The sequence below is a fragment of the Solea solea genome, chromosome 10 (genome assembly GCF_958295425.1).
Source record: "Solea solea chromosome 10, fSolSol10.1, whole genome shotgun sequence".
NCBI lineage: Eukaryota > Metazoa > Chordata > Actinopteri > Pleuronectiformes > Soleidae > Solea > Solea solea.
In genome coordinates, this window is record NC_081143.1 from 18,504,744 (window position 1) to 18,522,070 (window position 17,327).

At 40.3% G+C, this 17,327-nt stretch overlaps 2 protein-coding genes and 1 long non-coding RNA gene across 4 annotated transcripts; 1 reads left to right on the forward strand and 2 right to left on the reverse strand.

The window, feature by feature from the left end:
• The first annotated feature begins 4,890 nt into the window (after positions 1-4,890).
• LOC131466384 (TRIO and F-actin-binding protein-like) lies at positions 4,891-13,270 on the forward strand. The gene is made up of 15 exons (XM_058639571.1): positions 4,891-5,114; positions 6,054-6,193; positions 6,366-6,519; positions 6,620-6,697; positions 7,555-7,587; positions 7,726-7,794; positions 7,944-8,033; positions 8,212-8,306; positions 9,104-9,659; positions 9,773-10,007; positions 10,787-10,898; positions 11,098-11,257; positions 11,907-12,020; positions 12,869-12,955; positions 13,038-13,270. Exons 1-15 carry the CDS (start codon positions 5,049-5,051, stop codon positions 13,182-13,184), a joined length of 2,136 nt encoding a protein of 711 aa, XP_058495554.1. The 5' UTR covers positions 4,891-5,048; the 3' UTR covers positions 13,185-13,270.
• LOC131466386 (uncharacterized) lies at positions 6,417-7,034 on the reverse strand. Its single transcript, XR_009241420.1, has 3 exons — positions 6,792-7,034; positions 6,602-6,685; positions 6,417-6,505 (listed from the first exon to the last, which is right to left on the reverse strand). It is a non-coding gene; the product is annotated as an uncharacterized LOC131466386 (long non-coding RNA).
• Positions 13,271-13,349: 79 nt separating the features above from the next.
• Positions 13,350-15,090, reverse strand: smdt1b (single-pass membrane protein with aspartate-rich tail 1b). 2 transcript variants are annotated; one of them, XM_058639573.1, is made up of 3 exons: positions 14,919-15,090; positions 13,785-13,939; positions 13,350-13,615 (listed from the first exon to the last, which is right to left on the reverse strand). In XM_058639573.1, exons 1-2 carry the CDS (start codon positions 15,078-15,080, stop codon positions 13,802-13,804), a joined length of 300 nt encoding a protein of 99 aa, XP_058495556.1. In that variant the 5' UTR covers positions 15,081-15,090; the 3' UTR covers positions 13,350-13,615; positions 13,785-13,801. The 2 variants fall into 2 exon arrangements, with proteins under 2 accessions (XP_058495556.1, XP_058495555.1); XM_058639572.1 differs by having other exon boundaries at positions 13,780-13,939.
• Positions 15,091-17,327: the final 2,237 nt, after the last annotated feature.

The window sequence follows — 17,327 nt, forward strand, 5'->3', positions numbered from 1 at the left end:
TTGCAAGGTAAAGAATGTTGTCATTTATTTTTAGAAATGTATGTAGGTACATTATGGTGGAGGATTATTTCTATGTTAGAATCCTCTCCTCAGCAGTGTAACACTATCTGATATCTTCCTACATTGTTAGTAACATAGAGGCATGACTCACTGATAAGTACACTCATCTGCCACTTTATTAGGTACACAGGACACCTAATAAATTGGTAGAAGTGGCACCCGGTTAAGCTTTCTGCCATGGTAAATCCACTTCAAGGTCCAACATGTTGTGTGTTCAACCTTTTTTGTAACAAACTTGAGTTACTGTTGCCTTTCTATAATTTCAAACCAGTCAAGTCATTCCCCTCTGACTTCTGCTTTTTTGTCCAGACACCTGCCGCTCACTGAATATTTCTCATTTTTTCTGACCATTCTCTGTAAACCCTAAAGATAGTAGTGTCAAAAATAAATCCCACTACATCAGCAGTTTCTCAGACCAGCCTGTCCAGCACCAGTGACAATCAAAGTCACACGAATCACCTTTCTTCCTCGTTCTGATGCTTGATTTGAACTTCAGCAGGTGATCAGTCAGTCAAAAAGGGAGGAGAATACCCAACCAAACCCTTCAGATTTCAATGTCAGCAGCAGGATCAACATGGCGCCCCCTGCTGAGGACTACTACTGCTATCACTTCCAGCCCAACACCTTTGACCCTTCCCGCTGCAGCTCCTGCCTTCGGCCTGATCACATGCACCTCAGCAGCAACATTGCAAGTACTATAAAATGAACCAAGTGCAAAACAATCTAAAACTATACTTGATATAAGCTGTGTACCGAGTGTATAGAAGGACATATGGAATGAGTGGTTTTAATACCTGATCAAACCGGGACAAAAAGACTGAAACTTGTTTGACGGAAGGGATTCTGTCTTTGAAAAACTCCAAAACACAGTAAAACTTGTTTGGTGTTGATAAGGATTAGTGATCAGTACAAAAATAGTAGTCTAATCTTATGAACTACATTCCATTGTTTTGTTTTGTTTTCCTTTACTGACAGCGACTCTACTCTCCACGCTGTGATGAGCTCAACCAATTACACAATCACCCACTGAAACCAGTGTGGAGGTGGCAGGAGGAGGAAACTACAACAAAGTGGCATTTGATTCTGTGTCATTAATTAATGAAAACTCATCACTATCCTTGGGGAATGAGGTGAAATTTGAGACGCCCATATGAGGCATGCAAACAAGCCCCCTCACACAACACTGACCCACTTAAGTTAAAGTGTACAGTGGGAGTAAGACAAAAAACATTATCAAGGATATTTCTCAAGGATCAAAGTTCACTGTATTCATTATGTTAAAAACATGGAGAATGAAAATTCCTACTCAGGTCTAGAATAAAATAATAAATGTACAATAAATACCTAAACCAGCAACAATAACTAGAATGATAGATAATAAATAAAACCTTGTTACCAAGTAACTGGGTTATGTGTTCAATTGTTATCACAGTTTATAGAAATGAGACAAACTGATGGTGGGATCAAGAAGAAGATGAGAAGACGAGGTTGAAGAGTGGGCGGTTCTTGTAACGCAAAAGCATCAGAGCAATGAAATAATGATGAGCGTGAGCAGAGGCTAGCTTGAGTTACGTGCTGTTACGTGCCGAGTCTAAATGAACTGCTTCAGCTAGAAGAAAGAAGGAGGGAAGGAAGATAGTTGCTGGAAGCCTTGACAGCAGAGTTGGCTGAAAGGACAGTGAGTTGTCAGAGTAAGTGAAATATGTCTCAGGGTTTTGAATTTAGGTGGTTGTTGTTGGCTTTTTAGTGGTGTCTTCTGTGAAAGTTACGTATTGTTGATTATTCTATGTGAGACAAAGGACTCGAACCTTAAAGTAGATGCTGTGTTGTGCTTTTTGTTTGGGCATCATAATGACAGTATGAATGTGTATCTGTTGGGACATTGTTTTAAAACATTATCACATGTGGAAACTGAGGGAATCTGAAGAAACAGCCATTTAACAGTCAACGTTAAATTGGGCTCAATAAAAAGTTCATAGGACCAACTTTAAATGTTTAACTTCCTAATGGTTCCTTTGTTTTTAAGTTTCAAAGTCAAGTTTGGCCCCAAATGATGTTTCAAAATGTCTTAAAACTTAAAACTTATTTCTCCCCACACCAGGAAGCAGATGACGACAATCACGCTTTTTCTGAGGTTACCACAAGCGCCAGTAGTGATGATGATGATGATGATGATGATGATGATGACGTCAGCAGTGGCTGGATGTATGAGTGGAGTCTTGTCCGCAGCCTGAGTCCTGAGTGGGAACTCAATATCTGTGTCACTGACATACAATCCAGGTGCCCATCCACTTCCTGATTTTCCAAATCCACTTTTAGAGATAACTTTTACAGAGTGCATATGTAGGTCGGACCTAAAAATATTCTCACATACAGACTGACGCTTAAGCCTATATGCATTTTGTCAGATGTTAAAGGATATGCTTTGTTTCTTTTATATTTAAAGGTCCAGTGTGTAAGAATTAGTGACATCTAATGGTGAGACTGCAGATTGTGACAATCAGAGGGCTCCTCTGCTCACCCCTCCATTAACCTAATAATAATCGTTTTGGCTGGTTTTTGGTTTGGCTACAAAACATAAATTAGGTTTAGAGCAACTAATCAGCATACACTATAGTGGGTGGACATAGTTTAAGGAGTGAGTATTATCATATTATTGCATTTTCAACTCAGCCCCTTATAACAGTGCGTAGCGTACATGTTTATTTATTTAAATTTCTTAGTTTGTACCAGCTTCTTTACTATACCTCCTCCAGCTGTCCAAACCAGTGGGGCTGTCCAGAGAGGAGCCGCTCCCTCAGCTCAGAGAGCCACTGTGGTGTGGCCCAAATAGATATGACCCGACTGGACCCTTCTCCCCAACGAGGCACTGATAAATCCTGGATGGACGAGAGGAGGAGCAGAGACAGGTCCCGTCGGACATCAGGTCAGTCACAGATAAAATAAAAAAAAGATGAGCCAGAACCCAAAATAACAGGACATATTCATACATTCATAAAAACTGTACAAACACAAGCCACTTTAGGTTAGGTTCCGAGGACACCTTATAAAGTAACAGGTTTTAAGTTTTAAGGTTCAATGTGTGCATTCAGAGATGGTCTTCTGCATACCTTGGTTGTAACAGGTGGTGATTTGAGTAACTATTGAATTACTTTTATTTCAAACCAGTCTCACCTGACCGCTGGCATCAATAAGGCATTTAAACCCAGAAAATTGCCATTCAATGGACACATTATCTTTTTTCAGACCATTTTCTGTAGCAGTTTGTGAAAAATTAAGACCAGCACATCTGGCACCAAAAACCATACCATGTTTATCCATCCATTTTCTACTGCTTTATCCTCCACAGGAAGGGTCGCGGGGGGTGCTGTGCCAATCTCAGCTGACATAGGGCGATAGGCAGGGTCATACCCTGGACAGTTTGCCTGTCCATCGCAGGGCCACATATAGCGAAAAACAACCATTCACTCTCACGCTTACGGTCAATTGACCTAATCCCCATATTGCATGTTTTGGGACTGTGGGATGAAGCCAGAGCACCCGGAGAAAACCCACGCAGAGACAGGGAGAACATGCAAACTCCATGCGGAAAGGCCCTTGTTCCAACTGGGGCTCTAACCCCAGTGTTTTTGCTGCTAACCACTACACCAACCATGTGGCCGCCCATCCCACATTTTAAGTCACTTAAATAATTTGAACTTCAGCAGGACTAAATACATTAGGTTGTTTCCATGTGATCGACTGATTAGGAGGCATTAAGAGGCAGTTTGCACTCTCTGTCTGATGAGTGGTCAGAGAGTGCAATGTCATTCATGATGTGCTTATGTTCTCTTACTGTTTACATACAGTACATCAATGACCTAAGGCTTCTATGATTTTCAGAGTCCAGAGGAATTAGGGAGCAGGAGAGTGGCTACTTTTCTCCGGACAGAAAAGGTGAGCGTGAGCGGCAGATGGAGGACGTCAACAAACGGACTTTCCGTTACTACGAGAGAGGGCATGCTCTACCCAGCAACCACCATCTTGAACCCAAGGCCTGCGTCCCCTACAGAAATGTCAACCTTGGTGTGCCGTCCCAGAGGAGGAACACAGAGACGTACACGCAAGAAATTTGGAGGAGTGAATCTCCACAGAGATACACATACCACTCCAACTTCAGACGAGGAGCTGACTCACAGACGAGTTCTCCAACCCGTCACAGCTCTGTGAGTCCAGATCGCTACAAGTTACCCGAATCTCCTTCAGGACCGCAGAGGGGGAGCTCTCTATCTAGGAGCCATGCTCGGTCACATGTCTCATCACGTGGTTCCTCTCAGCTCCCATCGCATGTTCCCTCTCATCGCACATCAGGCCGGTCCAGTCCATCTCGCAGAAGGGAGTCCCTCATCTCTCGGACTGGCTCCCCCTTGAGGGCCCCTTCGTCTCACAGGCACACCGACTCATTCCACTACCAGAACGGAGATTATGATGCTCAAAAGGGATGCAGCAGAGAGTCAAGGAGTCCATCACGAGCTTCAGTCAAACACAGTCTGGACTCTGAGAAACTCTACAGAAATCTGGAGTTCATCTCTCGCCGTGGCTCCTCAGACGTTCAGCAAAACTCATACAAAGGCTCTCAAGCATCTCCAAGAACCAGAACAAATGTCAACAGCTCTGCCAACACTCGCACCTCTAACAGCCGAGAGGTATCACCAGAAACATCTGTGAGGAACATCTACAGCACACACAGCCCCACCTCACAGAAGGATTCTCACTCCAGAGACAGCAGACTGAGTCCTTCTCAAGGTTCATGGCAGGGTTCTGCACACTCCATACTCAGCCTCCCACCATCATCACGTGGGTCTTCGACATCAAGACGAGGCGTGGACTCTCAGGTGCATTGCTCAGGTGCATTGCTTCACAATGCCGTGTCCCATGCTGCAGTCACTGAAACTGATAAGGGCACTGAGGGGAATAATAAGTTCAGTGGTGACAGAAGCAGTAGCAACATGAGACGAGGAATGGATGCGTTGTTGACCTCTGAACCCAAGAAATCGGAAGTAGAACCTGAGGAGGTGAGTATAGTTTTGTTTTTACTTGACATGTAACAACAGTTCAATTGATTGCTTTGAAAGTTTCTGCACACGTTCAATTTAAATTACGCATTGTTGTAGGTCACTTACCTCACCTGCAACTTAACTTTAGACTGTAGACTCTTCACCTTACTATTCCCAGGATTAAAAAAATAACCTATTAGACACCATTGCAACTCCCAACTGCTCAACTATAATTGGACGATAACAGGTGGATTATTTACAGTTGAATTCTCATTAATATACATCAATAAATTTACAAAGCAACAACAACAGCCAACCCTTGTTACTACTATTCATTTCAACAAAGAAACTCCCCATTAACGTTTGAATTAAAATGACATTATTTTATAATATAGGCTTTCAAAGTGGGATGTGGTCCATCCCATTGAACCTCTGAATAGTTTCATGTGAAGCTAGGATAAAGGAGGTTTGAAGAACATTATGTTAGTAAGTAATTAGTAACGTCAGATCATGTCTAAATACTTGGTTGTAGGTTGTAGTTGTCATTTTGCTCAAATGTTATTTAGACATAAATGTTTAGGTAGTACTACTTCTCATATTTAGATATATAAATGTGATTTTCTTTTTTACATGCAAACACAAGCTGACATAGAACTACAGACAGTGTTATTTCTGAAAATCATACATTTACAGTGCACATTTTTATCTCTTCATAATACTTCGACCAACTGCTTGACTGAATTATTCAAACCAGTAATTCAGTTTATGTTCAGGTTATGCAGAAGGCAACACCTTCCATTCCATTTGATGTAGCTGATAACTCTCCACATCAAGATATCTTACATCTTTTAATTCATTTTAGTTATTTTAGATGTATGTTGGTCCACAGTGTGGCTGATTAAAAGTGCTTGGATTGGACATCATGTAAAATAAAGATGAACCTTTTATGAATCTAAGGTGACGATGACCATGGAGGACTACATAGCTCTGGCTGCGATTCCAACCATCTATCTGGAGTCCGAAGAAGAGTTTGCTGGACTGCGGAGGAGGAACCAGAGCCCCAGCCCCTGCAGGGACCACAGAATCAGGACATTCAGGTTAGAACTAACGGCTGAATCATGGGTTGACCTCTCTTTAGCAGCTGGAAAGAAAAGTGAAATACAATGATAGTGTAGCAAATTGTTGGGGAGTAAGAGTCATCTGGCATGGTTACACGGTGAAAGTTATTAATGTGCAATGGCCCTATTCTAAATAAAATACATTCTAAAGGGACCAAGATGAAATAGATGTCTACAGCTCAAGGCTGGAGCCAGATGAGAGGGGCAGAGTTCGAGAGAGAGGAAGAGACAGACGAGAGAAGTGTCGGGACTCTGAGAATGGACGATCATCTCGAAGACAGTCAACAGCATCTGTTCACACACAAGTACAGTGAAATTACTTTCAAAAACAACAACATAATAATAATTTATTTTTTTTAAAAGTGGAAGCACAAACTGAATCCTCACCTGCTTATTCTATTTAAGAGTTTAGATAATCAAAGTGGAAAGCATAGATCTTCAAAGCTGAAGGAGCAAACTCCTCCTGAGCATCTGCAAACACAGGTGAGAACAGTCCACATGTGTCAGCATAAATGGTATGGTATGCATGCATTCATGCTAAAATCATTTCTTGATATTTATTTTGGCTTTGCTTTACCTCAGGTGCCCCTCCAGCCCCATAGTATGAAGCCATTAGTTACACTCCGTGTTTTAGGGCAGCGTGTTCGTATGATTTATCTTCTTTATTATTAGATAGCAGGATGGTTCAAGCCAGTGTATCCTGTGTTCCCAGCACTGCAGAGTCACCCCTAAAACAGCTGAGCTAACAAATAAAGCCAAGAGATGGATGGTCATAAAAATGACATGTTCAAATGTTTTTGTTTTTCCAGCGCAGTAAAGTTTTTAGCAGCTCACAGCCTTTTTGTTTCCATATCGTAAGAGCTACTGTACATGTGATACCACTTTAGTGACATCCTCTTTCTTTTCACTTCACATAATAGTGTTTGTCATCTCTATTTCTCCATTTCTGTCTCTCCCCCACTTATGTGATGGTCACAACATGATGCGCGGTGAGTATTTTCTGGTATTCTGTGCTAAAATGCTCCAACAGCATAATATTTTCATCGGCTATTCTATCTCTTCCCAGTTACCTCCACTTTACATTGTCGATCCAAGTTTGTAAATGCTGCATGTCTTGGTTTTTGAGCTTTACTCTGCCACACATTTTCCACTCTTCATGCTGTAATATTTTGCTCGCCTCACTATGATTCATTATCTTGACGTTGTCTCACAATGACATGCTCGTCTGCCACTAACAGTTTCCGTTTCCTGTAAGGTCACAGCCAAACCACTACAGAATGCTCTCATAGAGCCTGTTCCTTATGCTCTCTTTATACTCTAATTGCAGATGTTACATTAAGGGGTGGATGTCAAGGCTGGATGAACATGGAAAGGTAAACCCAATTCTTCTCTTTCACATTACAGAGAATATCACACACCACACACAACCAGACAGATACAAAAGGCATAATTGAGATAATCATATACTATTATTATAGTTTAATTGTCCATGTTTACTGTGTTTTGCTCAGTGGAGGAAATACTGGTTTGTGCTGGGTGATTCCTCACTAAGGTACTACAGAGACTCAGAGGCTGAGGAGGTATGACTTGATGAGTACAAGCAATAAATATTATTTCTGTCCACATGATTTGAAATGCAGCTTTTGCCATCACGTGTGACTGTGACTGATGTTTGGGCTGCAGCCTTATTTGACCTGACTGAATCTGAGCTCTTCTCTTTGTGCTGCAGTCAGATGATCTGGACGGAGAGATCGACCTCACCTACTGTGTGAATGTGTCAGACTGTGACGTAGAGAACAACTATGGACTCCAAATACAAGTATGTGATTGGAGCTGTGTTTTGCCCAGTCCATTGTACTGTCTAGCAAGACAGGTGGACAGTTGGACACATAAGCCTCCCCCATTACCACATCATGTTTGGCTGCTTCCTGTTTAACTGCGTGTGTGTGTGTGTGTGTGTGTCTTTGCCCTGCCTTTTGTCTTTTGATCTCCTCCAGACAAAGCGAGCAGTGTTCACTCTCTCTGCTGTGACCTCCAGAATACGGCGGAACTGGGTGAAGTTACTAAAGCAGGCGATCCAAAACAACAGGCAGTGAGTCTGACTTTATTTTCGGATGCAGCCGTGGAGGAAGTATTTGACATTTTACTGAAGTAAAATCAACAATACAACATTGAACACAATGTGTCCCAGTGAAAGTACTACACTAAGAGTGTTCCTAAAATAAAGTTCAGTATTATTATGAGCAAATAATAATGTATTGGAAGCAACAATAATGCTACAAAACCCAAATTATTTTTGTTTTATTACATACTTATACAAGCATTCTTATTGGTAGTTTATTCAGTTTGTGCAAATAAACCCTAAATGTTACTCACTGAACCTTTAAGATAGGTAATTCATCATTTTATGTACGCAGACTAAATGTAACACAATATTTACATCACTGGCCTATGATAACCAATTGTTATTGTTATTATTATTATTATTAGTAGTAGTAGTAGTATTATTGTTATTATAATAATAATAACAATAATAATAATAATAATAATAATAACATTAATAATAATTATTATGGTCAGTAATTTGCAAATTTAAGATATCCCATATGGTGAAGCCTTAGTAGTTATAATGTTATTTGTTTATATTTCTGCCAAAATAAACAACATTCCTGAATTCCTGAAACTAATCACTGTGCAGAAATGCAGTCGATGTGGCTGGGTGGTCTGTCTCTTGTGAACCCCCTCTATCATCTTTCCTCTGATGTGTAACTCTACTCTCCTGTCGTTCCCTCACTCTGACCCCAGCCAATCAGACACCGGCAGTGAGAAAGAGAACCCCCTCTCCTCTAGACCGTCGTCATACCAACCTCTCACTGCTCTCACCTGCAGGGACTCACACTATGAACCAACCACTTCCACCAACACAGCTGCAAACTCCCATCAGGCCGACCACCGCCAAACTGTAGACGGGCATCAGCACGCAGACTTCTCTCCAGCCAGTCAGAGAGGAGAAGGGGAAGGCTGGGACAGAGAGCAGGCGAAGCGATTGGAGGAGAGAAACAAGTGGTTTGAGGAGGGGGTCTCCTTCAGTGAGATGGGCAGCAGGTGGGACTCGATGGAGCTTAAAAAGGGGAGTGTACCGGTGCCTGTCATTGAAACCATGGACTCAGAGGTCAACATGAAGTGGGTGGAATTCGAGACGCTGTCATTTAGTGACATGAGTGCACAGTCGCTCATTGGAGCTCAGGCGAATCAGTCAAGCACCCCACAGGCATCGCAGCCCCTAGTTTCCACCCACAACTATGAGTCAAGCCTCAGCCCCAAGGAGGCTGAACCCTGTGTCACTGGTTCAAAGACAGATTTAACAAACGCAAAGGAAGCTCCTCCATCTGACAGTTGTGTCCCGAGCATTCAAACTAATGCAGCCGAAGCTCTTCAAAAGGAGGTAAGAAGGAAGTTACAGCTGCTTGTGTGATGAATAAAAAATATTAAGTGTTTTCTAAGCAATCATGATGTTTTCTCACCCATACATTGATCACAAATCCATCTCCCATGAAGGCCCTCTCTCTTCGAAAGCAAGTTGACAGCATTAAGAGAGAGCGTGCAGCCATGGGGATGGAGGTGGACAGTCCTTGTGGCCCCAGGGCCCCCTGTAGGGCCACACTGGAGGCCATGGAAGTTGCCCATCAGAAAGCACTGCAGGAGCTGCAAGAGAAACACAAGAGGGAGATCATGGAGCTGGAGAAGCAGAGAGACAAGATGCTGCTGGAGGAGAGAGAGGCAGCTGCTAAGGGTGAGTCAAGCAACAGTGACTGCAGGAGTTTTACAATAACACTATTCAAACATTTGTTCCTGTAAGCATTTTTATTATGCCTGATTTACATGGTGACATTTCTGGCCCTGCTAAAATGTTCAGAACAGTTTTCAAACAATTATATTTTTTCCTTCCTCACAATAATAAATAATCTTTTACAGTTACCATTATCACATGTTACTCTGTCACATCTCAACATTTCATTTGTGATTCTTTTACTTCACAATCATATACAGCTATGTAGATATTTTAATGAGGTAATACAGCAGTGTCACAGAGCAGACATATTTTCATGAGAGTCAAGCATTTAACATTTTACTTTAGTAGTAAAGTGTTCTGTTTCATACTGCATTGACAATCTGAATCCATTCAGTACTAAACTAGTTACTAAAGCTGCCAAGTTAGTAAGTTTAAAAACAAATTGTAATATAAAACTGCACTGAATTGCAATACTAGGGTAAATGGACATGTTTATGATTTTAAACATAATTATTTCAAATCATAATGTATTTTCAATATTATACTTTACACCTGCACTGCACAAGTTTCACTTACAGGGAGGAGATGTAAACACTTTGTTATTGCACTTTGTGTTTGTATCTTTTTAAATAATATTGTTTATTGATGTTATCTTCTTGGTATCATAGAGGGGTATATTTAACTGCTGTGTCTTGTTTTTAAAGCTGTTCTGCGAAACCAAATCTAATTTTCCATGCTGTGGATGATTGCGAAATTAACTAACCCACTTTTAAATAAAGCCATGGAGGCGCTGAGAGCAACTCACAGAGATGAGCTTGAGAGAGAGCTGGAGAAGGCCAGGAGGTTGTCGGGAGGAGGCGCACACGTGGAGTCTTCATACAGGAGGCCCATGTAAGTTTTCTTTACAGGCACTCTGTAATCATGCTTTGTCGCACAGCCTTCTGCTGCAGGCTTTAGATGTTCTGCACTCAACCATGACCCCTTGTATGACAATTTGGTGTACTATAATTTGCTCCATAACTTGTTTGTTTGTGTGTATGTGTGTGTGTGTGTGTGTGTGTGTGTGTGTGTGTGTGTGTGTGTGTTCCAGGCCCCCAGTGGATATTTTGCACAGTGAATTAGATGTGCTGTCAGAACATTACTCTCAGACTTGCCTGGAGCTGAGTCGCACTGAGCAAAGCAGCAAGAGTCGAGAGACAGAGCTCGGCCACAAGGAGAGAGAGCTGGAGCAGCTCCGAAGAGAGAACAAGGTTTATATTCACTACATGCTATACTGTATATCCTATAAGAGTACCAGTTGCAAATGTACCTCATCTGCATCTGCAATCCGGGATTATGAAAAAAAAATTCAGTTTCATGTTGAAGCAGATTAATTTGAAGGCACACATTTGTGCCGTGTCCCGTTTTAAGAAGCTCTATTCATTTATGCCCAGCATTGCATTTTATTTTCTTATAGCGCTAGCTTAGTAGGCAAAGACAAACAAACACTTTGTTTTGTACTTGGCCTGATTGTGTTTATTTTACTGATAGCAGGGGCAGCTAAATGTAGCAGTTAACTGTCAGGCTCTGCACGTTGTTTTTGGAAATATGACATTGTGTCAAGAAATGTATCATTCAATTTTGAATTAAGGAGAAAAAGAAAGTCACAATTATTGATACTGTCAAACATCGATAGAAATGCAATAAATAAGAATTGTAATACAAATCATTACCCAGTTATTGTGATGCAATTGTGACAAAAAGCATATCATCCCAGCCCTTATTGTTAATGTGATCAAATTGTCTTTATGTTCTAATAGGGTTATGTTATAAAAAGTGTCACAATCAACTTTCAATTCACAAACTTTCCTCATGACTTAACATGAGGTAAACGTCTCTCTTTAAACTTTATTTCTTCAGGAGCTCAAGGCCAAACTAGCAGAGGAGATGAGCCGCATGCGTTATTTCATCACAGGTCAGAGGTCGAACATGGTGTCTGTGGGCAGCACTGAGCGCACTGCATCAGAAGTAGAGGTACTGAGAATTTAAGTTCAACAGTTGTGACCAAATTAGATATGCAATGTCATCTCATGTGAAAGTAGGTGACTCTAAAACATCTTTAACTCTCACTGAAGTCCAAACCACTTTCACTTGCACAAAAAAAAACGTTATCTTAGGCTTCAAGGACAAATGTTGACAGTAATGTTGTCATGGAGAAGCAATTTTGAGCAAGATTTGATTTATGCATGGTGGTATTGTAAAACCACTTTAAAACTAATAATAGCAGTTTTTCTTTTTTTGTCTTATATCACCAGTAACTCCCTGTAGCAACCGTCACACCTTCCTGTTTCCAGTTGGCCTCATTTGTGTGTGGTTGGTCACAGCCTGTTGCAGCATATAGTGCCACCTACTGCCTGAAATAAGGCACATAGTATTTCACAATAATAATGTAGTACATGTTCTCTGTACTTTAGGTAACCAAATTACATTCTTTTTTCATGTTTATTAAAGGTCCAGTGTGTAAACTTTAGAGTGATTTTATATCATTTGGGAGACATTAAAGATGAAATATTTATAATTCATTCGTTACATTTGTAAAATGACCTGATTCTATGAATTGTTGTTTTTCAATAGCCCAGCATTGGCCATTTATTTTGATATTAGGATCCAGGTCAGCTCTTCAGAGTCAGTCAATTTGGATTATCATGTTTTTGCAACAGCCAACAACAGTGGACAAACTAAAAATTTTTTGACGATAACTGAAGGCTCCACCTGCAACATAAAACTCCACCAATATGGTTGCTAAATAACTATATATAAGTACATATACATAACAGCTGAATTTGAAATATTAATTAATAAATTAATGTGTTGTCTTTCAGATGCTGCTGAGAGCAAAAGACAGTGAGGTCCAGTCTCTTAAAAAAGAAATCAGCTGTTTGCAGAATGAGTTGCAGTCTCTTAAAAAGGTATGTTTTTTTCATGATTTCTTGATTAAAAATAAATGACTCCAACATATTGTATGCTTGACTGTCTCAACCTTGATCTTAGGAAAAAGAAGCAGCTTATGGGCGTTATAAGGAGGCCTACGTCGAGCTGAGTGACCTGAAGGGCCGTAGCCAACTGGAAATGAGCTCCCTCAATGAACACTTGAGACTAACCAACGCTGCACTTCAGGAAGGACCAAGACAGACCTGAGCAATGAGGACAGTTAAAATGTACCCGCAGAATCAAAGCAAGCCACTATAACATATAACAGCATTAACTTACAATAACTGTTTGTGTTGTTATGACCAGATGTGGCTTAGAAATATTTATGGAAACTACTGTGTACTTGCAAACCACCGCTAAGAATTAAAAACATTTTTTTTCCAGATGTAAACGTCTGTTTATTGGGTTGACAGGCATACACATGCAAACAAGAGTGAGGACATAACTTGTAGTTGTAATAGCCTCACATGATATGAGATTTCTAAAATGATTTTCATGACAATAACATAAGTAGCCGAAAACAGGGCAGTGAGATGGTGGGAGGTAGAGGGATGTGTTTGGATGTCGAAATGCCCCATATTCTCCCTCTTCCTCATGCAGGTTAATGGGTTATGCTTTCAGTCAGCATTTCAAAGCACCTGTGAATGTAAAGAAAAAGGACAAACATCAGCTTTCAAACTTTCCACTTGTCATCACTACAACTGTATCACCTACACCCTTTTATTACAGATAAGATTGTCCACAAACTGTCCCAGCAAAAATGTTTAAAGATTAAAGAAGGTGGGGCCGGTGCACAACTGACTTAACCATTTACTGAGGTCAGCTCAGTCGTCGTCATCATCATCCTCAGGGACGAATATGTCATGTTCCTCCAAAAGAGCAGCAAAGTTCTTGCTGATTAGTGTTCCAACATACAGGAAAGGCACCACGACCACCGTCATGCGGATAAGACCAAACGGTGTCTGGAAGACATGAGAAGGAGACGTTATTCAACCATAAACAGATGCATGAATGTGTAAATAAGGTCTTGACCTTTCTATGTAAAGTGCCTTGAGATAATGTTTATGTTATGAAAGGGCGCTACACAAATAATATTGAAATTGAAACAAATTCCTGCCTCGATTTGCTGGAGTATACTTTGGTCTACAACTATAAGAGCTTCCTCTTTCAAAAGAACACTGGCATGTATCACAGGGAGCTACAACACAGCTGGAGAGCAGGTGTAATTAAGTGTAAATACAATATGAAACTGCTTCAGTTAAGAATTAATAAATACAATTGTTGAGGGTGACAGATGCCTAGCAGCTCTTTTTTTGCACCATGGTAACAGATGATACATAACAATACGTTTCACTGGCTTTAAGGTATTGTTCTTAATATCTGAGAAAATGCACCATTTTTAACCAGGTCGCAAATGTTTGAGGGTTACTTGTTCATAATATTATCTTTATATGAAATGTGTGCTAATAAGAGCTGTTATTATTACTATTATGTGATAGTAAAAGATAACATTATAAAATACACAGTTGTGTTCCCCTTATATTAACATATATCTTTAATTTTCCTCTGACGGTCCGACCTGTCTTTGCCGTGACAACGACGACGCAAACCAAGATATGCAAGACTAAGACTCTGGACCGTTATCGCTTGAACAAATCAATCATTCATTCAACCAACAGCACAATATTTCAACTGACGAGACAAAAATGTTCCTTATGACAAGGATTGGATTAGATTTGTAATAACATTTATCTGTAGTTGTTACTTCCTGGAAGCGTCAGTTCGCATAAACGTTAATTTCATTGGTCGACTCGAGTAACTCACGGTTATCCTGCTTTTCTATTGGCCATAATTCGTGTCACTTCAGCGCTTAGTCCCGCCCACTCAATGACTAATTTCTTGTCTGTTTCTGTGAAGGTATAGCGCCAGTAATAAACTCACTTTATCCGGTTTGGGCAGGATTGCCCCCGAAGTCGTTGATACTGCGGTTCGGATGGAAGTCGTCTTGGATATGTTTGTTGATTTCAGACCAGTGTTACGGCTCATTTTCGCCGTATTTCTGGTAGAAAGTCGCATCGAAAGGCGCAGTATACTCGCCGCCATTTTTACTTGTGTCTGTGACAGAGGGCGGGACTTAGTGAGGTGATTTATTATGTTCGTTTGGTGGTGACGTTTGGCACAAAACAGCAACAAATATTCTCGAAATCACTCAATTAGCAAGTAAGTATGTAAAGTATGAACCATTCTGATGATTAGATTGATTGATTAAAAAAAGGGATTTTGTTAATTCATGGTCCATGGTCCAATCATTTGAAAAAAAAAACTCTCAGTTTATTTTCGGAATTTATTTTCTATTTTTCGGAGTAATTTCTTTTCTCGATTTCGTGGTAATTTCCCTTTTTCTGAATTATCGACATACTCTCGCGACAACCTGCCTCCTGCCTGCACATACATGCTGATCTGAATGGGCGTTCCTTCTGAACAACCGCAAAGTCCTGAGGTGCCTGCGTAAAGTCCACAAACTAACGGTAATACCATCTATGTGACTCAAAGACAGGACTATCTCCCAGTGTCTTAAACCCAGATCAAATTAAAACTTGATTAAACTAAAGAAACTGTCCATGTCGTTACCATTAAATCAAGCTCTCAAAGGAATGAATGCGTTTACTGTTTAAAAAAAAAGAAGTACCTGAATGCAATGCGCTTCCGTACATGCTACTTAAGATGCATGAATTCAAAACAAAAACAAGGAACAAATATGTCTGATGCTGAAAGATAATTGAGTGTGAGTAGTATGGGGAAGTGAAAAGAAAACGCCTTGTACATAAACTTATTCCGTCTTCTGTTAATTCTATGTAACTGTAGCAGTTACAGTGTTTGAGATAATCATGGATGGCAGAGCTGGTTTTGATGCTTCTAACAATAGTAAGCAACTTTAAGGCTGAAAGATTCTGAATGGTCTGATAGTATAGTTCATGGACAACTCTTTATTGAGGATGGCAGTGTTTTTAGAAAATGCTATAATGTCTGAGAGAAAAAAAAACTACTTTTGTTCCCAGAAATTAAGAAACCTCTGTAGAAATGAAAAGAGTCTCATATAGTGTCAGGTTGGCTTTACTAATAATGCTGATATCTGCACACAGAGAGAAACCTCTACACAGTGGTTGGTGTGACCCTCGGACTCCTGTGTATCCTACAAGCTGTTCTCAACATTTCCCTGCGTCTTGCTTTTGGTGAGTGGCCTCTTTTTTATTTTCCTGTGACTTTTTTGAAACGCAGCAACTGGACATTACAAAATCAGAAACAGAGACTGGGCTGTCCTCATTGTGTAGCAACATTTACAGTGAAGATCATATTGTTTTCTGAATTTCATTAAGTAACTGGAGTTGTGCTGCTGTCATGCTATTATGCATATTATACTATGCATATTACTGTGGTTTTGGGGCCTTTATTGCCAAAATGAATAACTTTTAAATGCTCTAAATCTGTACTCAGTATAATACCAAATATTTCACAAAAAATGCCTTGTTGAAAAATAATGGAATCAGGAAGCAGAAATACAAGAGTGCTTTTACTTTAAAAGGAATGGTACTCTTGGCTGGGGTGGGGCATAGAGGCAGAGAGAAAAAGAGAGGAAGTCTGTCGTCATTCAGTGCCACACTTTTTTCAGAAAACACCTAATTGTTTTGTGGGGTATATGCAACTTTAAAATAAGCTGGAATTCAAAGCCACGTGGGGAAAAAGACCAAGATGATCAGTCACTTAATCAGGACGTGAGCCGAAGCTGCTCCATGTCAGAATCAAACTAATCAACCAGTTAAAACCTAGTCACATGTTTTGGCTAAAAGTAGCTTTCAGACAACATTTTAGCTTTCAGAGACCTATTTTAGATGTCACCAGGTTTTAGGTGAACTGACCACAGATAAGGGCAGTAAATGAACTGCAAATGTGTATCTATGATTACAGAATGTAAAAACTCTGGAAAACCAAGTCTGATCTATACTGTTCTGTAAATATGGCTGCTAAAAGCACTTGTTCCCAGTGGACATTGACAATGCAGTGGATCTGTTTTTTGCACGGTGCCCTAAAGTCAATTTAAGTCAATCTTTTTGCTCACACAGACGGAGACGAGTCCAAGATAAAGCTGAATACATGTGGTACAGTTGAACTCTATGACATTGAGGTATAAAAGTAACAAAAATGTAAAAATTCTATTGACTCTATTTTGTCATTATTAACAGATCATTACACCCACCAAGGATGGTTGTATTTCAATCAGAGTGTCTATTACATTTCTTCTGTTGAAAATTCCTGGCAAGACAGTAGAGATGACTGTCTGCAGAGAGGTGC

Bases quoted from the DNA above. Each gene is read 5' to 3' on its own strand.
- LOC131466384 (XM_058639571.1), top strand. From the start codon at position 5,049: ATGAGACGAGGAATGGATGCGTTGTTGACCTCTGAACCCAAGAAATCG. The intron at 5,115-6,053 runs GTGAGTATAGTT...TATGAATCTAAG, and splicing joins CGGAAGTAGAACCTGAGGAG to GTGACGATGACCATGGAGGA. The intron at 11,258-11,906 runs GTTTATATTCAC...TTATTTCTTCAG, and splicing joins AGCTCCGAAGAGAGAACAAG to GAGCTCAAGGCCAAACTAGC.
- smdt1b (XM_058639573.1), bottom strand. From the start codon at position 15,080: ATGGCGGCGAGTATACTGCGCCTTTCGATGCGACTTTCTACCAGAAAT. The intron at 13,940-14,918 runs GTGAGTTTATTA...CATGTCTTCCAG, and splicing joins TCCTGCCCAAACCGGATAAA to ACACCGTTTGGTCTTATCCG.